Source organism: Cervus elaphus, chromosome 14 (genome assembly GCF_910594005.1).
Source record: "Cervus elaphus chromosome 14, mCerEla1.1, whole genome shotgun sequence".
NCBI classification, from domain to species: domain Eukaryota; kingdom Metazoa; phylum Chordata; class Mammalia; order Artiodactyla; family Cervidae; genus Cervus; species Cervus elaphus.
This window is the reverse complement of record NC_057828.1, coordinates 51299515-51321474: the sequence shown is the minus strand read 5'-3', so window position 1 is coordinate 51321474 and position 21960 is coordinate 51299515. Positions and strand designations below refer to the sequence as shown.

Sequence of the window (21960 nt, the reverse complement as noted above, 5' to 3'; positions counted from 1 at the left end):
GGTAAACAGTGGCCATGCAGCTGGTCTCGGGAGCCCTGTTGAGAGTGCATGGTGACTGCACACTCGCAGGCTTCCCAGCCTCGACACCAGCAGACGTGGCCTCCCCAGACCCGCCTGGTCTGTCCCCCCGTCTGGCCAGGCTTTGGGTGGGCCTTCAGCTCCTGCCCCGCTGGCCACCCCGCACAGCAGGCCCAGTGCCTGCTGGAGCCTCTCTCCTGGGTCAGCTAGCACATCCACTTCGCCCCTGATCTTAGCCCAGGACAGAAGCCACTTCCCCTGCCAGTCCACAGCCTTGAGTGGGATGAAGAGTGGGCTGGTCTGGGGATGCAGCTGAAGGGGGCGCACTCACTGAGGGTGTCCCTGCAAGCCCCAGGCCCCTGTCTCTCTCCTGGGGACAGCTTCTAGTCCACAGCCTCCAGGGCCTCCCCCAGACAGTAGTCAGGGTTTCTCAGCACCAGCATAGCCTGTTTCTACCTCCAGGTCCGCTGGGTTCCCGGCAAGGGGAGCCCCGGCCATCCAGCTTCATGGGGGTGTCAGCAGAAGCATCTCCCACACCACCCCATCCCAAGCTGTGAGCTGTTGAGGAATCACAGCAGCCTTCCTTCTCTGCCGGCCAGGCACCAGCTCCCGCCCTGGGCATCCCAGGTTCCCTGGACCCTCCAGCCACCAGGCCCACATCCAAGGTGGGGTGTTGGCCAGGGGCTTCCTTGTGCATGGACCTTCGCTGCCTTCTGAGCTTGGGTGCCCTGAAGCAGGCTGGGGTGATGGTCATAGGTACCCCCGCAGCCCTCAGGCTGGTCACCTCGCTGACGTCTATCAGAGCCCCCCGTGTCCTCAGTCCGTCTCGGCTGAGTGAAGACAGGAGTGTGGGAGTGGATCTGTGCCAGTGAGGGTGGGGGGTGGCCAGGAGTAGGGGGCAGTGTCCTTGTGGTTTGTCACCCTGGGAGGCCTCCTCCCCTCGGGGGAGAAAGGAGGCTGAACCAGGGGTTCCTATGAGCTTTGGTGGCAGCCTGGAACCCCATGAAGCTTCTTGCCAAGTGCTCTGCTGATCTACTCAGGAGCTTTTCTAGGGTGTGAGGGTCTGCAGTCTTGAGGAGGTCCTCAAAGGGTCTGTAACCCAAGAGCGGAGAGAAACGTGGGTGTGAGCACCAGCGCATCAATGCACACACACACAGAAAGCAGATAAAAAGTGGTCTATAAAAAAATCATTAAAAAAATAAAGCCCCCACTGCGGGCCCCGTCTCCCAGAATCTGTTGTAACAGATTCACCCAAGCTGGTTAACGGTATTTGCGGTTTGCAAGACGCTACACGTCCCTGGAAAATGACAGACAAGTTATTATCACCTCTCCACTCTGCTCCTGCCCAAACCTGCCCATGCCGGGCACCCAGCTGCCGGGGAGCAGGCGCGAGGAAATTAACAGCCACCACGCCGCGCCTGCCACCCGCCGCCCTCTCCCCCATCACCCCCGCACCAGCCCTGCCAGGCCCGCGGCTTCCAGCCAGGCCGGCCCCATCATGAGCTGGGCGGGGGACGGGGAGGCGTGGGTCTGAGGAGAGGAGCTGGTGGGGGCAGGATGGGCACACACCAGTGTTTGGGCGAACCATTTCCTGCAAACACGAAGGAACACACGCATCCCCGAACAGGCAAGTCCTGACGGCTCCGTGTCAACAGCCGAAGATAAATAAGATTTTATCAGCTCGGAATCTGTTGAAACACATCCATCTAGCGGTCCTAGGGAAGGAGAGGCAGGCGGGAGGGAAAGAGGAACTGTCTCCACATGATCTTTTCTACAGAACCGAGGAGGACCCAGGAGTCCTCCTTCTCCCTGCCCCGTGCCCAGGATGGCCTGAGGCCCCGGAGCTCTGGGAGGAAGGGGAGGAGCTGGAGAAGGGGTGGGGGGCTCCTTCATTCCCTCCAAGTCCCACCCTGCACCACCCTGCACTGGTTTGCCCCCCGCCCCTCCGGCCTGCCCCCTCCCATCCCAGGCTTCCCTCCTGCCCTGCAGACCAGCGACCACAGGTGTCACCACTGATGCCACCAGGCTGCGGAGACCTCAGGTCTCGCTCCCTGATGCTACCGGACTCCGGCCAGGCTGGGCATCTGTGGATCCACCCCCTGCTGGAGTCGGGGCTGACCTGTGTGTGTGCCCGAAGGCCACAAGAGCCGCCGGTAGGGAGGGCAGCACTGAGTGGGGAGCACCCCTATGGGGAGCGGTGGAGAGCCAGTGACTGACCTTGCTAGGACCACAGAGGGAGGAGTGTCCTCTCCACCCTCACCGCTGGCCTGGTGAGGCGCCCCAGGCGGCGGTGTGCTCCCAGCCGAGCCGGCTTTTGGCTTTCACCTGGGCGGTCGGGCTGCCGCTGCCCGGCGGTACCAGGGACAGCTCCCAGCAGCTCCTCCCAGTGGGTGGGGCGTCCGCAACTCCGGCGGAGGTGGTTGGTGGGGCTACGGCAGGCAGCCCAGGGGGAAAGGCTGCGTGGGTGGGGCGGAGGTTCTGAAGCCAGGGGGTGATCAGGGAGCTTGGGGGGATAGGGTGGGGGGCAGCAACTTTGCACCTCCCGAGGCTGCGCCTGGAGCCTGGCTCCGCCCTATTGGCTCCATTCCCTCCTCAGTGGGGCTGCCAGGAACGCCTGGTCTTGGTGGACCTGAAGACCCATCTCAGGGCTTGGGCGGGAGCACAAGTCAGAGGGCGAATGGGACTCCCAGAGGGGGACCTGCATAGCCGACCGTCACGCCACAGAAAGGTCTGTCCAGTGGTTAAGGCGTCCCAGCTGTCCAGCCCAGTGCTGAAACTGGGACACTGTGGCCAGACCTCAGGCTGTCTCCCCTTGCAGACCACCCCCCAGTAGTCCAGGCCAGCTCTCTGCAGTCCTCCGCATGCCCCTCCCAGTCGTGGGTCACCTCATTCCCTGGGCCCTCCGAAGGCAGATGGGTCGCCTGCAGGGGAGGAAGCCTCCTCTGGGATCCAACAGCCGCAGCAGGAGGCCATGAGGCTGCGTGGCCTTTGGGCATGAGCGGTGAGCCTCGGCTAAGTAGATTTTTCTGGGGGTGGAGGGGCTCTCGGCTCGTTTCCTTAATGAGCCAAGAGCCGGGCAAACACTAGGCATTCAACAAAGGCCCGCCGAGTGGATGGCTCCCAGCATCCCAGCTTCTTCCTCCATCACTGCTTGTGTTCAGGTCCCTGCAGCCCAACTGAGGCCTGCCATTCCCTGTGGGGCCCTCCTTCACCAGGAAGACCCCCTGGGTAGCCCCCTGGGCTCCTCCATGACGATGACCAGGCAGTTTCATCCTCAGACTAAATGCACACTTGTCTCACGTCAGGGATGGGTCCTGAAGCCTTGTAGGTGGGTGGACAAGAGAGCTGGGCCCTCTGCTGGCACCTGGAGTTTGCTTTGGGCTGGGCTACCACTGCCTGGGCACAGGTCTCGAGACAGGGCACTCAGCTGATCTCCCAAACTGGTAAAGGGGCAGCATTTATCCTGATGGCACAGGAGGTCAGCGGTCACCTCCCTGGGATGCAAGCTGCCCCCTGCCCTGTGTTGCCTCTGAGCCTGCTGTCTGGCAGCTGAGGGCCAGGGGGTGTGCCTGCCTGCAGCAGCGGGGTTGCAGGCACATGTGGACAGGGCACCTGGGAGGGGACAAGCCCCGTGGGCATCCGATCCCTTCCATGACAGGGGTACAAGGGCGCTCGTCCTGCAGCCAGTGCCAAGGGAGTTGGGCAGGGACCCCATCCCCCAGGATGCCACTAGGGAGACCCTCCCTCTTGTTCCCCGAGCCCCCCAGACCCACCGCAGGGACAGGGCAGCGTTTCTGGCTGGGTTTCAGTTCATCGGAGGAAGGACAGCTGTGTTGCTCAGGGCCAAGGGCTGGGCTCAGGGTGAGCTCCATCTCCCTTGCTCTTCCTGGACTTGGAGTGGCTGAGGTTAGGAGGCCCTGAGGGTCCATTGTGTCCCTTGGTGGCCAGAGAGGCAGCACAAGTAGCCAGAGTGGCCTTCATCTATGGGTCAGGGTGTCAGGCGCCAGCTTCCTTGGCAAAGGTGAGCTCAGACCTGCTCATCCTCTGGACTGCAGCAGCCCTGTCTCCAGCCTGACCCCACACACCATGGTGGGGTATGCTGGGGGCTTCCCAGAGCCTTGTGGCTGGGGCAACTCCCAAGTCCCCCTGGCTTGTGGGGGGACCCAGGGGTGTGGCATGGGAACAGGAAGCATCCTGTGACTCTTAGAGCTCGACGTTCCCCACTGTCCCTGGGAACAGACGGGGCCGTGAGGAGCCCCCGACGGGCCCCCAGGAGCCAGTCACAGGAGGACAGCCAGCTTAGAAAGGGGTGGACACCCCTGTTTCCAAGGGGCCCTTCCATCAAGGTCACTTTGGACTCGTGAGAGCCAGCCTGGGTCTTCAGGTGGGCCACCTGGGCCCCTGGGCACTGGCCCTGGAGGTCCCTGCAGGTGGCGTGAGCATCATCCCATCCTCCCCGGGTCAGGGGCTTCTGTTAGGGGTCCTGGGGCTCTGTGGTCAAAGCCCCCCACTTGCAGTGGCCAGAACCCAACCGCAGGGCTGGCCCCTCCGAGGATGGTCCGGGGAGTCCCTGGGCCTGTCTCCTCTGCATGAATGCCGGAAGACCTGACTCCAGGCTTTTAAACCCGACGCGGGATGCTGCACCTCACCCCTCAAACCACTACGGTCTGGAGGCTCCAGGTCCACAGGCTTGAGGCGCCAGACCTGGCTCCCAGCCCTGCTCTCCAGCAGCTCCTTCTCACTTTCCTGTCCTCATCCATTGTTATTGTTGTTGTTTGTCGCTCAGTCATGTCCAGCTCTTTGAGACCCCATGGACTGCAGCACGCCAACCTTTCCTGTCTTTCACTATCTCCCAGTTTGTTCAAACTCACGTCCATTGAGTCGGTGATGCTATCTAACCTTCTCATCCTCTGCCACTTCCTCCTTTTGCCTTCAGTCTTTCCCAGCATCAGGGTCTTTTCCAGTGAGTCATCTCTTCACATCAGGTGGCCAAATTATTGGACCTTCTGCTTCAGCCTCAGTCCTTCCAGTGAACATTCTGAGTTGATTTCCTTTAGGATTGACTGGTTTGATCCTGCAGTCCAAGGGACTCTCAAGAGTCTTTTCCAGCACCACAATTTGAAAGCATCAATTCTTCAGCACTCAGTCTTCTTTATGGTCCAATTCTCATCCATAAAATAGACCTAATGGCACCTCCTTTTCCAACCAGTGAGATCCAGACAGAAAGCGCATCCTCCCGGCCACACAGGGCACTCAGGGCACCTGCTGAGTGGGGCTAGGGAGAAGCTTGGAGGGAAGGATGCCCAGAGGTGTCCAGCAAGGGCTGTCATCCCAGGGCTTGGGGCAGGGGCTCCTGGCGGGGCACAGCGTGTGGCGGGGGTGTGGCGCTGGGCTGACCAGCCTCACCCCAGCCCCCAACCCTACAGTACTCCCCGCTGCTGAAGAAGCTTTACTGCCAAATCGCCAAGACGTGCCCCATCCAGATCAAGGTGTCCACCCCGCCGCCCCCAGGCACCGCCATCCGTGCCATGCCCGTCTATAAGAAGGCGGAGCATGTGACTGAGGTCGTGAAGCGCTGCCCCAACCACGAGCTCGGGCGGGACTTCAATGAAGGTGAGTGTCCCTGCCCCCTCCTCTGCCCCTCAGCACCCTGGAGGGAAGGAGAGGGCTGGCCCGGCCTCCTTCCTGGAGGCAGCAGGTCCAACGGGAGGGCACTGACAAGTGGGCTCAGCATCCACCTCACCAGTCCTGTGTCCTGCCAGCTCTGCCCCAGGGCCTTGGGTGTCAGGCGGCGGTGGCGGGGGGAGGGTGGCGGGGGGCGGGGGAGGGTGGCGAGGGCGGGATAGGGCTGCTGGGTCAGATGCCCGGGGCGTGAGGCCCCGAGGCAGCTGTGATGTGCCCAGCACAGGGGTGCAGCCCCTGGCTGACACCTCTCTGAAGCAGCCTCCTCCTCTCGGCAGGACAGTCCGCTCCCGCCAGCCACCTGATCCGCGTGGAGGGCAACAACCTCTCGCAGTACGTGGACGACCCGGTCACGGGCAGGCAGAGCGTCATGGTGCCCTACGAGCCCCCGCAGGTAGGGAGCCGGGCGGGGGCGGGGCAGAGGCCCCGCAAGTCATTTCCGTGGTGTCCAGAGTTAAGTCCAGCTGTGGGGCTCCTCCCTCGTCTTCACGTCCGTCGGTCCATCAGTCCCTCCCAGCCTGACCCCCAGCTTGGGGGCAGCCCCTCCAGCCTTCTCTGGCCATTTGCACCCCCAGCCCTACCACATGGGGTGGGCCTGGTGACCCCTGAGCCTCAACCCAGCCCTTTGTTCCCGTTCCTGGTTCTGGGCGCTGGGGAGGGAGAGACTCAGGCCAGGGGGAGTCAGCCAGGTGGAATGGGTTGTGGGGGGGGCCCCCGAGGAGAAGAGGACAGACCTGCAGTCGGGGGCATAGCACTACTTCACCCCCACCCTAGATCGGAGACCCCTCCCCCAGTGCTGTAGCCAGTCCTCTAGGGATTCCCGTTCCAGGCCTCACTCCTGTACCTGGTTCCCCAGAGGCCCCCGTGCTTCCCTAAGGAACAGCCCTTATGTCAGTGGGACCAGGGCCCTGGGAGGGGTTTCCACCCTGGCTTCCCTCCCCCAGCCCTCAGCCTCCAGCCCCTCTATAGCCTCTAGGACTGGCCAGGAAAGCAGGGCTCTCCTGCCCCCTGGTGGCGGCCACGTGCTAGGAGTTCTGTGAAAGGCCAGGTTTCCTAAGCCATCCTCCAGACCCGGGGAGACCTCGACACCTGCCCATTTTGTGGTCCTAGGATGCCCTGGTGTCACGAGTCCTGGGTCCATAAACTCCCAGGAACCAGTGTATGTGGACCCCACTTGGACAGCTCTGGCCCCTCCCTCTGCCAGAGCAGTGCCCAGAAGAGCCCACACTGCAAAACACACACCTGTGCCCACAGGGGCCTGCGCTCATACCCAGCTGCTGGGGCGACCTCCAGCCTGTGTCGGGGTGAGGAGGTGGTGGGGGCAACCACCATGGCTCTCTTGGTTCCCACAGCCAGCACAGCACATGGCAGTCAGTGTAGTGCGTGAATGGATAGGTTGTAGACAGACAAGTGGATGCGTGCGTGGATGGGGCATGGGGGATGGATGGATGTGAGGTGGAAACATGCCTGGGGGCATGGATGATGGACAGATGGAGGGTGGATAAATGGATGGTTGGTGGATGGATGGAAGGATGGGTGGATGAAGGTAGATGGATAGATGGATGGATGGTGGATGGATGGGGGCTGAGAGATGGATGGGGGCTGAGAGATGGATAGGGAGATATGTGGATGGATACTTGCATGGATGACAGACAGATGGTGAATAGATAAATGGATGGATGATGAATGATGGATGGGAGGATGGGTGGATGGAGGTAGATGCATGGTGAATGGGTAGATAGATGGCAGAGGACCAGAGGGCCCAGCAGCCTCTTGCGCACTGGAGATGTGAGGGATGGGTGCTTGGAAGCCCATGAGCCCCACGCCTGTGGGTTGAGGCCACCTGCTGACACCACAGCCTCCCTGCCTCCCTGTGTGCAGGTGGGGACAGAGTTCACCACCATCCTATACAACTTCATGTGCAACAGCAGCTGTGTTGGGGGCATGAACCGGCGGCCCATCCTCATCATCATCACCCTGGAGACACGGGAGTGAGTCTGCTGGAGGTGGGAGGTGGGGGGGTGGGTGCGCAGGGATTTGGGCCAGTGCTTCTGGGGATCTTGCTGGGGAGACAGCCATGACCAAGGAGGGGTGCTGGCCTTAGAGGCAAGTTTGGGGAGGGGCCCTGCAGGCCGTGTGCTGGGAGGGGCTGCAGGGGCTGCAGGGGCAGGCACCACCCTGGGAGCGAGGCAGGAGACCTGCTGTCCTGGAGCAGCTGTGCTCTCAGCCCTGAGCCCATCAAGGCCAGTCCCGTGGGGTTCAAGGCGGGTGGGGAAGGTGGGCCCCTAGAGCTCACGGTTCTGGCTGTGCCCTGGACAGTGGACAGGTGCTGGGCCGCCGGTCCTTTGAGGGCCGCATCTGTGCCTGTCCTGGCCGAGACCGCAAAGCAGATGAAGACCACTACCGCGAGCAGCAGGCCCTCAATGAGAGTGCTGCCAAGAGCGGGGCCGCCAGCAAGCGCGGTGAGCGGGGCTCGGGGCAGGGGCAAGGGCGGAGGGCAACTCCGGACTGTCAGAGCCGGGCCACCCTCGGGACGAGCTGGACCAGTCTGGAGACTTTCGGGAAACATGCAAGCCTGTGTCCAGGGGACAGAGTGAGCCCCGGCCATGTGGCTGCCCCCCAGTCCACTCTGTCCAGTCTGGGTGGCTGCTCGAGTTTGCTCATCCAAGTGGGTGACTGGGCTCCAGGCCTGTCCACGAGGGACACCTCAGGGAGGTCGGCTCAGGCCGGGTGGCGGGGCGGGGTGAGGGGGTTGGCTTGGCTCACCTGCATGTGCCCCGCCTCCTCCCTGCCTGCTCACAAAGCCCCTGACCCCTGCTAGCCTTCAAGCAGAGCCCCCCTACCGTTCCTGCCCTGGGCACCAACGTGAAGAAGAGGCGGCATGGTGACGATGATGTGTACTACATGCATGTGAGTCCCGCGGCTGCGGAGCTCAGGCCAGGGCATGGCGGTGCTAGGGGGAGACCCAGGGCCCTGGGGGTGGAAGGTGCCATCCAGCATGCCCTGACAGCTGAGACCCCCAAGCTCTGTGGATCCCAGAAAGGAGAACGAGGGCCCAGAGAGCTGGACTAGCCACAAGGGGAGCAGGTCCACTGATGGAGCTCCCAGAGCAGGAGGGCGTGTTATGGATACAGTGATATAGTGTGCAGGGTGATGCAGTCCCCCACCCAAGGGAGCAGGTAGGAGGAATCCCACAGCCTGCTGGGCCCCAGCACATCACCGAGCTGGGATGCGGCCACCCCAGCACAGATTAACCCCCACCTGCTTTTCTAGGATTGGTCTCCATGATGTGAGCTTGTTTTTTGTCCTTCAAGGACTTGTCTTGAGTCCTTCAAGAATGAGTTCCTTGTTCTAGAAGCCCCATGTTTGTCCAGGGCCCCCCCACCCCAGTACCTCAGGTCTGCTGAGCTCTGAAAAGAGGGAGGAGACTGTGTGGCAAAGACGCAGAGGTAGTAAGGAGTGGGTGTGGTTTGCATGGACAGGAGCCAGCCCACCAGCTTCGCTCAGACCTACTTCTGGAGAGGAGAGCAGGACCAGGGGACCCCCCCTGGCTGTAGGGGCTGGAGAGCCCTGAGAAAGGAGAGGCACTCCCCTGCGCCAGGAGGTGGGGGGAGGGGTCTGGGGCCAGGCGTTGTCTACATGTCCTGGGCAGGCAGAGGGTCCGCTTATCTGTGCTCAGGTGCGGGGCCGGGAGAACTTTGAGATCCTGATGAAGGTCAAGGAGAGCCTGGAGCTGATGGAGCTGGTGCCCCAGCAGCTGGTGGACTCCTACCGGCAGCAGCAGCAGCAGCTCCTGCAGAGGCCGTGAGTGCAGCCCCTCCACCCCTGCCCCCAACCCCAGTCTTCCTGGTCTTACCCACCTGTCTGATGTGGGGAAAGATGGGGCTGGATGACCCAGCAGGGAAAACACAGCAGCACCAGGCAGTACCCCTCCTCCAGGAAGCCTCCCTGAACTGCAGCATCTCAGTCTAGAAGTCTGCTGAGTGGGGGCCAGGAAGGGGTGGTCGGGGTGACACTGACCCACCAAGAATAGGTCTGGTTCCAGGGTCAAGAATGGCCTCCCTCTGGCTCCTACCCATTGCCCAGGACCTGCCTTTGAGCAGGCCTGTGGCGAGTGTGGCCGCTGTCAGGCAGGGAGGCTGGGCTGGAGGCAGGCGCTCTGACCCCCGTGTGGGTGGGGTCTCCAGGCCCCTGCAGCAGGGGGCTTCACTTGGAGTTGCTGTCCCTTCTGAGCAGGAGCCACCTTCAGCCTCCATCCTACGGGCCTATCCTCTCGCCCATGAACAAAGCGCATGGGGCCGTCAACAAGCTGCCCTCAGTCAACCAGCTGGTGGGCCAGCCTCCCCCACACAGCTCAGTGGCTGGGCCCAACCTGGGACCCATGGGTGAGTGGCTTGGGCAGGGTGGCTGGGGCGGGGGGCGGTGAGGGAGCCTGGCTCCAGACCCTCCTGCCCAGCTCAGGACCGCTCGGGGCTCTTGATGGTCGGGCCCTCCTGCAATTCTGGCCCAAGAGCGTAAGGCACAGTCCCCTCTATCCACTCCAGGTCTTGGGGAGGGCCAAGCCTTACGAGCCTCTCCCACGCAGCCTGGAACACCTGGCCTGGCCCGCCCCCCTCTGACTGTCCCACCTGCTTTCTGCCCAGGCCCCGGGATACTCAACAACCACGGCCACACCCTGCCGGCCAACGGGGAGATGAATGGTGGCCCCAGCCCCCAGTCCATGGTCTCGGGGTCCCACTGTACCCCGCCACCCCCCTACCATGCTGACCCCAGCCTGGTCAGGTACGTGGGCCGCTGCTGGGTGCTGCCACGAACCCAGTAACCTCAGCCCTGGTAGCTCCTGGCTGCCTCGCCCCAAGCCCGAGGTGGGGGTCTCTGCCTGCTGTCCCTTGCAGCTGGTGCTGTCCCTGCTCCGCTGTCTGGAGAGCAGATAGAGGGAGTGGGGGAGTGAGCCTCCAGCAGGTGTTCAGGAGGCGGGCACAGAAAGCCAGGGACTCCCTGGAGGCTGCGCCCAGGTGAGCGTGGGCTGGAAGCTGTGGCCACATTGGGCCGGCGGGGGAGACCTGGGGGTGGCTGGTTGCTGCTCAGATGGGCCATACAGCCAGGTTTTTACAAGTTAATGCTGCTCTGTTTCCCCAATTCTCTGCAGTTTTCTAACAGGATTGGGGTGTCCAAATTGCATCGAGTATTTCACCTCCCAGGGCTTACAGAACATTTACCATCTGCAGAACCTGACGATAGAGGTAACTGCCCAGTGGGGCAGGCATGGGGAACCCACCCCCAGACCAGAGTGGGCCCTGTCTGCAGGCCAGGGAACTTTCTCCTCTTGCGGTGCAGTCCCTCCATTTCCCGTCTTCCCGTGTGAGGGGGGCTGGGGAGTTTGGAAAACCCTTCTTCCTGCAAGTAGCCAAGTCTACTTGCTTACACCCAGCATCACGTGGCTAGACAGGACTTGCCCCAAGTCCCTCATCTGGACTTGAGTCTCTGTCCTGTGGCTTTTCATCTGAGGGTGGGCTGTCTCCAAGCCATGATGAATTCCAGAAGGGGAAGTCCAGAAGGGACCGGGTGCTGCTTTAGCTCAGCACCATTTACACAGGGCAGGGCGGGGGTGGGGGGCGGGACTGAGGCCCAAACCACTTGCCGTGCACCCACAGCAACTGAATGTCCGGTCTAGGGTGTGCAGGGCTAGAAGTGCCCCACCCTTGGCATCCTGACCCCTGACCCACAGCTCGGGCTGGTCTTTGGGTTAAACCAGAGTCCCAGCAACGAGCACTCATAGGGCTTCCCAGGTGACTCTAGTGGTAAAGAATCCATCTGCCAATGCAGGAGATGTAAGAGACACGGGTTCAGTCTCTGGGTCAGGAAGATCCCCTGGAGGAGGGAATGGCAACCCATTCCAGTATTCTTGCCTGGAGAATCCCATGGACAGAGGAGCCTGGAGGGCTATGGTCCACGGGGTCGCAAAGAGTCAGAAACAACTGAAGCCATTTAGCACAGTGTAGAGCCTGGAGTTGTCTTGAGTGTAATGACTGTTAGCTGGAGGCCGAGAGACACAGGTGTCAGCGGGCCGGATCCCAGGACTCCAACTCAGTGGCCTGGAGCCTCTGTTGGACCTGCTCCACAGTCAACCCTGGGACAGAGGCCTCCTCCCTGGCCAAGGGATGTGGGTTTGCCAGAGGGAGCGGGGCCAGTGGCTCAGAGGGCAGCCTTGTCCTCTGTCCACTGCCCTCTCTGACCTGCCCCTGGTGGCCTCACTGGAATAGCTCAGGGCCCAACCCTTCCTCATCAGTTGATGCATTGCTTGGCGGGGTGGAGGTGGGGTGACAGGAACCTGAGGCTCTGTTTTGTCCTGAAGTGGGGGAACCAGCCCTGAGGCTGGGAGGCAGGGGTCCTCCAGCACCCGGTGTGGGGGGGGGGGGTGGCTCCATCTGTTACTCTGACTGTGGTCAGGGCCCCAGGCCCTATGGGGCCCACATGACCTCAGTGCCCCACTCCCACCTCATGTCATTTCTCGTCTCTCCTGTACTGTCCAGGGCAGAATTGGGTGTGGCCAGACCACCAGGCACAGGGCTATCCGGCACTGTCTACTTCTGTGCCCCCGCCCCTTCCCCCTCAGTGGGGGCTCGTCCCCCCTCCTGGTCCCCCATTGGCTGTGCAGGGCAGGTGATGTCCCTGGTGGGGGGAGGGCAGAGCCTGACGGCTGCTCCTGCAGGACCTGGGGGCCCTGAAGATCCCCGACCAGTACCGCATGACCATCTGGAGGGGGCTCCAGGACCTGAAGCAAAGCCACGACTACAGCACCCAGCAGCTGATTCGCTCCAGCAGCAACGCAGCCACGATCGCCATCGGGGGCTCGGGGGAGCTGCAGCGCCAGCGGGTCATGGAGGCCGTTCACTTCCGCGTACGCCACACCATCACCATCCCCAACCGCGGGGGCCCGGCCGGGGGCGCGGGGCCCGACGAGTGGGCCGACTTCGGCTTCGACCTCCCGGACTGCAAGTCCCGCAAACAGTCCATCAAAGAGGAGTTCACGGAGAGCGAGGCCAACTGAGCGGGGAGGACAAGGCCGGACCCCCTGCCCCGGTGCTACCGACGCGGAGAGCGGAGAGGGCGGAGTCTCCAGCCTGGCGGCCGGAAGCCTCGCTGGATGGCTGCTGCCTCCCAGTAACCAACTGGCCTGGGAGGCAGGACCCCTGGGCTGCGCCGGTGAAGTGGGGAGGCCGCCCGGAGTTGTGCTGAGGATGCGCATCCAGGGTCCGTCCTCTGGAGGGCTCACCTTCCCTGCCTCTCCTTCCTGGGGGCTCTGCTGACAACTGCCAAAAAGTATTTTTTGATGTCTCTGGCTCTGGGTAGGGATGGGGGGCTCGGTGCTTGTCCCTAACACGTCTGTTCTCCAGTCCAGTCTCCAGACTACATCTCCGCCCGAGACTTTTCCCTCTGCTGGTCTTGAGGGTCGGTCTGCCCCTTGCACCCTTGACCACTGGTGTAAAGCCCACTGCAGCCACCTCCCATTTCCTGCCCCAAACAAAATCGCAAGTTTCACTGGAATTGGGAAGACTGGTCCCTCCCGGGAGGCAAGGAAACTTCGGGTGGATGGCCTGCAGCCAGCCTCATGCCAACACCTCTGGCCACAGTGCCCTTCCTCCAGTGGCTCCCTGAGCATAGACACGGACACAGTTTCCTCAGACTACTGGGAATTGTCAATATTTGATAAAATGATGCCCTTTTTCTACATGTGGGTGAGCCTTTTCTTTTTTTAAACTTTCGTTCTGAACGTCTGTGTAAACAAGATGGGCTAAGAAAGGGGCCAGCCGGGTAGGATCCACAGCAGGCAGGGGTGGGTGACTTGCTCCCCCATGCAGGGATGGGTAAACAGCTAGCTGCAGCCGCGGCCCCACCCTGCTCCCTGGGAGGCCATGTTCTGTGTGGGAGGGGCCCTCCTGTCCTCACAGTGCTGAGGCCGGTGGAGGGGGTCCTGGCCTCTATGGGCAGCTCAAGGAGTCAGCGGGCTGGGAGAGACAGTGTCTGCACCCCCCAGGGCAGTGGGGCCGGTTGGCCAGTCCTGTCGTCAGGGAGACTTCTGAGCCAGAAGCAGGACCACAGGAGTCGTGGGCAAGGGGATGAGGCAGCAGGGATGCAGGGAAGCCTGACTCCTGTGTAAGCTGAGATATCACCTGGTACTTACTTGCCTGACACCTGTCTGTCCCTCACTCTGCATGGTTCCCTGGGGTTAGTCTGTCATCATCTGAGCCCTCCTGTCTCTAAGTCATGGGGAAGTGCAAGGCTCCCAGACCAGGGGCTGATGCGGACAGAGCCCTAACCGCTCTTTGGGTTCTTTCCCTTGCCATAATCCCCACCCCGCCCCCAGCCCTGGGAAGTTAGGAAGCAGCAGACTGTGACCACTCAGGTCCACTCTAAAGCCAGGATCTCAGTCCTAGGGGTTCAAGTGCCATTTCCTGTGTTCAGTTCCCAGGCTCTTCAGAGGAGGGCACTGGGTGGGGGTAGGGGGCACCAGGAGGGGGGGTGGGAGGGGTGGGGTGTCTGCTGTCCTCAGTGGCTTGGAGCCCAGTCAGGAATGGAGCCCCAGAGCCAGCTCCACCCCTGACTGGCCAGCAGTGGCCCTCCAGACCAGGGCTTTATCCTGGACGTGGAGTATGCACACTGCCTGGTTCTACTTATTTAAAAAGCATTGCGTGAATGCAGGTGCCAGAGTCTAGGGTAACACCCCCTCCCCCCACACCATAAGCTCCCTGTGAAGCTCCTTGAGGTGGGAGGGGGCGTCATTAGCACCTGGAGGCCCCACGCACAGCCAGGCCTGAGAGCCTGGGGACAGAAGCCAGCTCGGCACCTGGGGGCCTGCAGCCCCCCTGGAGCACACACCCTGGCGGCATCATCACAGCGGCCATGGGATCAGGGTTGCTGGGCTGGTGGGGGTGGGGGGAGGGGTGTGGGCATTGGTTTCCCTTCTCACCCTCACAGGGCCTGGGTAAGTACACTGTTCATGCGGTTCAGATGAGGGGACTGAGCCACAGACCTTGGGTCTGAGCCCAGGGTCACAGTCGGCTGCTGTGGGGTAGGGCACGTGCTCCAGCGCACACACTGGGCCCCCCAGTTGTGGCCCCTCAGGAGCCACAGGCCTTTCCCCCAGCTCCTGGGGGTCCATGAAGCCAGCTGAGAAGGAGCTGAGCTCCTGGGGCTCCTGTGGCTGTCCCTCAGTCTCATTCCATTGGCCGGTGGGGAGGCCCTCAGGTGCTCCTGAAGCTGGGAGGCTGCAACATGCAGGCAGAGGGCAGGCAGACCCCCAATATGGAGGTAGAGGAGGCACATTCCTGCGGAGGGCCAACCGCAGGCTCCCTGCTCCCACGCCCCAGGTGGTGAGCTCCAGTGGTCCTGGACCTTTGTTTCTGGCACTGATGGAGGAGCAACCTTGAGAACAGATTCAGTGGGGATTCCGTCATGGTCACAGGGACACACACAGGAGCAATGGCCTTTATAGGCCCTTAAAAATCAAGAGAAGACAAACCTGTGAGCTGTGAGGTTTCCCAGCCGGGAAGAGGAGGGCAGGAAGCCTTGGATGCTGGCCAGGCACAGCTGCTCAGTCTCCACCAGCCCTTCCTGGCTGCTGGGGGGTGGTCACCCACCCAGGTCTAGGTGGCACCTTCAGTGGCTTTTGTCCGGGGACATGCAGGGGCTGGGGACATGGTCTCACTGTCCCTTAGGACATGCCAGCCTTGCAGACACAAACACTTGGCTTCTGTTTTATTGGCTAAAGCACTTTAAGGTTAAAAAAAAACAAAAAAACACACCACTCCTGTCGGCAATGTAAGGCAATGCTTCCTCCAGCAGTATTGATGGATCTATTCTGACCATATTATTACCCTCTCTTGGGAATGTAATCTTCAGAAAATGTGTTTTTTTAGCTGTGTTTTGGTGGGATTTTTTGGGTTTTGTTACATAATAAAGCCCGGTTTCCAATGACTGACGCTTATGACTGAATCGGATTCAAAGACAAGAGCACAAGTGACTCAAAGCACTCTGCGGGCTCCCCATCAGAGTTTGTCCTGTTTTCAGTGTGTGACACACTCACGAGCCCTCCTCCCCTGCACCTCAGAGTTGAGTGCTCCGTGGGGATATGCAGGGACTTGAGTCCAAGGATGACCTGAGGGCTAATACCGGGTTCTTTCCCAGTGCTGCTGGCTCAGCTCACGGGACTGGCTGCGGCCCGGACACCTTAGGCCTCCTGGGAGCAGGGTCCAGAGTCCCTCTTAGGAAGGTCTCCCCGGGGTCAGTGTAGACAGCCCTCCCGCTGTCTCGCGTTGAGGTTCACGTTTCTCTGCAAAACTCAGGAGCTCATCCAGTCAGCCAGCCTCAGTCTCCAGGACACGGGGCTTCATTCTGTCCCTCAGGTCCCAGGTTCCTGGATGTCAGACCTGTGAATGAGGGACTGGGGTCTTGTCACGGCAAAAGGAGCGCTCTCAAAACCGGTTCAACCTTGAGACAGGCTCGGGGCTTTCTAGACAAGTGGCTGAAACCAAGCAGAACAAATTGAGGCGGAGCCCCGCCCACCACCCGGCCCCGCCCTCACCCCGCCGTCCTGGGCGGGGCTCTTGGCGTGCCCTCCTCCACACACCTCTCAGAACAAGGTGAGATGGAGCCCCGCCCACCTTCCTGGCCTCGCCTCCATGGGCGGGGCTTTTGGCATCCCCCACTCCTCCAGAACTGTCACCCTCCCTGTTACAGCGAAGTGGCCCCACCCCATCGCGGTGACAGGAATCCGCATCACAGACGCCAACACCTCAGGACAAGATGGGAACAAGGACTTAATTAGAAAGAGGCTGCTACAGACATCGCGACAGGGTCTTGAAACACCCACTTGGAAGGATGAACACGGTAGTGCTCACGTGTTCAGAACAAGGCGATTTTAGTATCTTGGTTTAAAAACTCTTTTCACAAGTGGAGTTACAAGCAATACACAACAATTATTTGCAAATATACAAAAACATCTCCAATAGGCTGGCATGTAATTTTAGAAAGAGAGCCTGAGTTCAGAGCAGATCTGCCACCTTGCAAGGCACTGTGCTCTAGGGACAACCTCCCCACTGCCTCCCCACCCAGCAGCTGCCAAGAGAGCGCAGACCACGGCCCCTTGGGAGGAATAGCATCAGCTCCTTTTCCCACAGACACCCAAAGAGAAAGGCTATCTTCAGGCAAGAATTTAAAAATGATTCATTAATGTCAGTATGGTACGTGTGCTTCCCAGGTGGTGTTAGTGGTAAAGAACCTGCCTGCCAGTAGAGGAGATTTGGGTTTGATCCCTGGGTTGGGAAGATTCCCTGGAGAAGGGAATGGCAACCGACTTCAGTATTCTTGGAGAATGGTACTTGAACACTTCATAGGAATAGTACTGCATAATATATTAAGCGCAAACTCACTGATTCTTCAGTAAAGTTGTTTGGCTTTTAGATAATGCTACAGGGACTTCCCTGGTGGTCCAATGGTTAAGATTTCGCCTTCCAATACAGGGGATGCGGGTTCCATCCCTGCTCCAGGAGTTAAGATCTCACATGTCTTGTGGCCAAAAAAAAAACCAAAATGTAAAACAGAAGCAATATCATAACAAATTCAATATAGAGTTTAAAATAAATAAATACTGCTACAATTGCCCCCAAGGCCCTCGGGAACTTCAGACTGCTCCAGACACAGAGTACATTGTCTCAGATGCTGAACTGGCCTTTGCTCTGCTTGCCTCAAGAAGAGGAGCCGCTCAGAGCCGGGGCTTCTGCCCAGTTTACATGGTCTAAGTCCTGCCCTGTGTTCTTCCCAGGACCCCTGCAGAAGGGTGTCCCTCGCTCACCAGGCACAGGCTCCAGACATAGCAGCAACCCCAGGCTCTGTCTCCTGGCTCTGTCGTTCTGCCGTAAGCAATCCCATCACCCTGGTAACCAAACCCACTCAGTCTCCAAATGATAATGCCACCTAAGGTCCCATCCCTCTCAGCACCGGGTACCTGGGGATGGGCCTTCACGTCTCAGGTGGGGCCCCAGGTTCGAGCTGCGTGGTGCTTCACGGTGCTTCTGTCTTAACCGCAGAGACTTTGACTGCTTCCTGCCGCGGGTCCACGGCTGACCAGCTCCACCAGGACGGTTGTGCAGCTGCAGTCACTGGAAGGGCCCTGGGAGCTTCTCTTACAGGTGATTGCAGGAGCCTCTTTCCCTGGACAGAGTGTGTTTAAACAGAGTTAGGGCAAAAACCTAGATCCCAGCCAGGGCCACAACATTCCTCCTCTAGCTGGGGATATGGGGACATGGAAAGGCCACAGCCTCCAGGGTTGGTGCACCAGGGAGGCCCCGCCACCTCTATTGGACATGTCCCTCTCCCGGGATCACTTGGTCTCCCTCGCCAGCCACTTTCTTCAGGTGAAAAAGTGAAAGTCACTCGTCCGTGTCCAACTCTTTGCAACCCCATGGACTGTAGCCCACCAGGCTCCTCTGGTAATGGATTTCCCAGGCAAGAATACTGGAGTGGGTAGCTATTCCCTTCTCCAGGGATCGTCCCGACCCAGGGATTGAACCCAGGTCTCCTGCATTGCAGGTGGATTCTTTATCACCTGAGCCACCAGGGAAGCCCAACCAGCCCCAGAAACGGCCCCAGGCAGGAATTCTCCAGGAATTTAGGCTCTCAGCTCCACTCAGCAGCTGCTATGTTTCATTGACTCAGACAATAAAGAATCCATCTTCAATGCAGGAGACCCAGATTTGATCCCTGGGTTGGGAAGATCCACTGGAGAAGGGAATGACAATCCACTCCAGTATTCTTGCCTGGAAAAGCCCATGGATAGAGGAGCCTGGCAGTCTACAGTCCATGCGGTCGCAAAGAGTGGGACACAACTGAAAGACTAAGCACATGCTTTCTTCAAGGACATGTGAAATTCACTCGATCCCAGGAACTTGGAAGTAACTGTCCTGTTACATGCTTCAAAGCTAAAACACTGTTTATGGCACTTCAGGCAATGGGGTATATTCACATAACCCTAAAGAGACACGTACAGCAGGGTACCTAAAATACATACAAGGCTAATGATTATTCAAAACAAACAACTTTGAAACTGATTCTGGCATTGGCAATGTGAGTTCCACTTTGAAAATGACATGCCCACTGCACTGCCCATAACTTAATATTCTTGTTGAAAGTCAGCACGGCCCCAGGACTTCCCTGGTGGTCCAGCAGCTAAGATTCCATGCTCCCAATGCAGGGGGGCTTGGTCAGGGAACTAAGATCCCACATGCTGCAGTGAAGAGTCCTCATGCCACAACTAAAGACCCTGAATGCCACACAAAGCTCTAAGATGCCACATGCCACAACTAAGACACAGAGCTGCCAAATAAATAAATATTTAACATTTAAAAAAGTCAGCACAGCCCAGGCTCCTCCTGAGAATGTCACCAAACTTGAAGGTTCCTGAGAAAGTGTCTGTAGAGCTCTTGGTACGCCTTCAGGAAGCCCCCAACCTGGGCCTGGGAGTCCAGGGAGAGGGGAGAGGCCAGCTGGAGAGGCCCAGGGGGACCTGATTATATACCTGTAAAGGTGCCCCTAGCTGTGCATTTGGAAAGTGGTCAAGGGAGACTGGAAAGGGCAAATGGTTAGAGATGCACTGTCCAGGTGGTGACAGCTTGTACAGGGCAGGGCAGGGCACAGGAGGGGGGACATATGACACTGACCTTCCAAGCCTGTTTCCACTCTGTACTACGACGTGCCATGATGCAGATTAAGCTCTGTGTGTAATGACCAGAAGACCATGGGGATCTTTGATATAAAAACCCATGTAAATATAGGAAAAGCACCTTTAGGAAGACAGTTTTTTTAAACTTCATTAGGACCAAAGAGGGAATCTCAATCATCAAAGGGTGAGAAACTTGGCTCTTACCAGAAGAGTTTAAAAGTATTTTTCATAAAAAGTACAATAGGGACTTCCCTAGTGGTTCAGTGGTTAATATTCCATGCTCCCAATGCAGAGGTCATGGGTTCAAGTCCTGGTCAGGAAACTAAGATCTGGCATGCCACACACAACTAAGACCTGGTGCAGCCAAATAAATAAACAAAAGCTTTTTTTTAAAAGTATTTATTGAGCATCTACTGCATACAAGGTGCTGCGCTAGTACTGCCCCCTTGTGTGCACTCTGAACAGAGCACGGCTAGATCAGAAGAGCTCTTCCCTCTGACCTGTCAGAAGGAAATACTTTATGTTTCACAGTTACAACTGGCTGGGGAGTGGAGAGGGGACAGGGGGGTCACCTCCAGTCTCTGGTCACAGATTCCTGTGTGAAGTTGGCTGATGTCCAAGGTGACCAGAGACCCACCAGGGAATTTCATGGTGATAACCACAGTGTCTGCACTGTTTTTGTTTTTTTATATAATTTTTATTTGCTTATTTGCCGGTGACGGGTCTCAGTTGTGGCACGTGGGATCTTCGTGCTGTCATGTGGGACCTTTCATCACAGCACACAGACTCTGTAGTTGTGGGCTGGGGGCTCAGTAGTTGTGGTACCTGGGCTTAGCTGACTGGTTACACGTGGGATCTGAGTTCGCCGACTAGGGGGTGGGACTGAACCTGCATCCTCTGTATTGCAAGATGGATTCTTAACCACTTTAAGGAGGTCATATCTATTAATAGATAGAAGGACATTTTAGATGTTACAGAAGTTAATCTGGGCAAAGTGTAGAGCTTCTGATAAACAAACAGCAAGCAAGTTTTCTACATAGGATACAGCTTTACAGCAAACAGAAAACTGAGCGGAAAGGGGGGGTTATGGTTGGTGAACCAGTCCATCTAAAAGTGTCTCCTAAGCACAGATGTGTGGCCGCCCGAGGCTCAGTGTGAGCAGTGCTGCACAAGGACTGAGTCACCGTCCTGCCCTGGGGAGGGGCCCGCCTGGCCCAGGACAGCACAAAGTCCCCACCATGTGCAGTAAAGGTGCAAACAACTGAAGATCGAATGCCACAACTGAAGATCCTGCGTGCAGGTCACTGCAGCTCAGTGCAGCCAAATAAATTGTTGTTCAATCACTCAGTCATGTCCAACTCTTTGCGACTCCATTGACTGCAGCACCCCAGGCTTCTCTTCTATTACCAACCCCCAGAGCTTGCTCAAACTCACGTCCATTGAGTTGGTGATGCCATCCAACCATCTCGTCCTCTGTTGTCCCCTTCTCCTCCTGCCTTCAATCTTTCCCAGCATCAGGGTCTTTTCCAGTGAGTTGACTCTTCACATCAGGTGGCCAAAGGATTGAAGCTTCAGCTCTGGCATCAGTCCTTCCAATGAATATTCAGGGTTGATTTCCTTTAGGATAGACTGGTTTGATTTTCTTGCAGTCCAAGGGACTCTCAAGAGTCTTCTTCAACACCACAGTTGGAAAACATCAATTCTTCAGCGCTCAGCTTTCTTTATGGTCCAACTCTAACATCCATACATGACTACTAGAAAAACCATTTGACCATATGGACCTTTGTTGGCAAAGTAATGTCTCTGCTTTTTAACACACTGTCTGGGTTTGTCATAGCTTTTCTTACAAGGATGTCTTTTAATTGAGAAGCCAAATAAATAAATAAACAAATACTTTTTAAAAAGACCAAGAGTGATTGGGAGCCTGGAAGTGATGCTTGTGTCAACTACAAATTGGTGCTTACCATCTGCCTCTGCAGAGATTGAACCCTGTGTTACTGCAGCTGCTGACCTTTGACACACCCTGAAGACAGTTCAGGGTGGAGAGTGGGGCACTCTATGCTCCAGGGAATCTGGTGGAAAGGTCTTTAGATGGTTAGGTATTTTCAGGAACTGATTTTATGATCAATCTTTGCATCTCTTCATATCTAAAAAGAGCACTAAACCCCTTCATGGTGACATCTACCCCTTGTGACTAGCAGAAAACCTTTTGTAAAGTAAGCACTGATTGCACTAAATTCCCTCTTCACCAAAATCTTATTTATTTACCTTCCCCCACTACCTTTTTGGAGCAGTCTCTCAGGGCTACCTGAGGTGTGGTCTCCTGGGCTGCAGTCCTCATTTTGCCCCAAATAAAACTGATCTCTCAGCTCTCACATTGTGCATCTTTTTAGTCAACAGCTGAAAACTCATGTTCCTGGGTTTGTGGCAGATTTATTCACAAGAACCAAAATATGGAAGCAATCCAAGTGTCCATCTATGGATGACCACTGGGATAAACAAAATGTGGTCTATTTATACAATGGACTATTATCCAGCCC

General features: G+C 58.2%; 1 protein-coding gene across 1 annotated transcript in view; it reads left to right on the top strand.

The window, feature by feature from the left end:
• TP73 (tumor protein p73) overlaps positions 1–13425 on the top strand; it is a 56122-nt gene extending 42697 nt beyond the window's left edge. Inside the window, exons 6-15 of the mRNA XM_043923440.1 lie at positions 5445–5631; positions 5979–6094; positions 7582–7691; positions 8020–8162; positions 8522–8610; positions 9380–9504; positions 9937–10085; positions 10344–10482; positions 10850–10943; positions 12413–13425. Of these exons, the coding sequence (XP_043779375.1) occupies positions 5445–5631; positions 5979–6094; positions 7582–7691; positions 8020–8162; positions 8522–8610; positions 9380–9504; positions 9937–10085; positions 10344–10482; positions 10850–10943; positions 12413–12751 (1491 nt within the window). The 3' untranslated portion in view covers positions 12752–13425. The remainder of the gene's footprint in view (positions 1–5444; positions 5632–5978; positions 6095–7581; positions 7692–8019; positions 8163–8521; positions 8611–9379; positions 9505–9936; positions 10086–10343; positions 10483–10849; positions 10944–12412) is intronic.
• The last annotated feature ends 8535 nt before the right edge of the window (positions 13426–21960 follow it).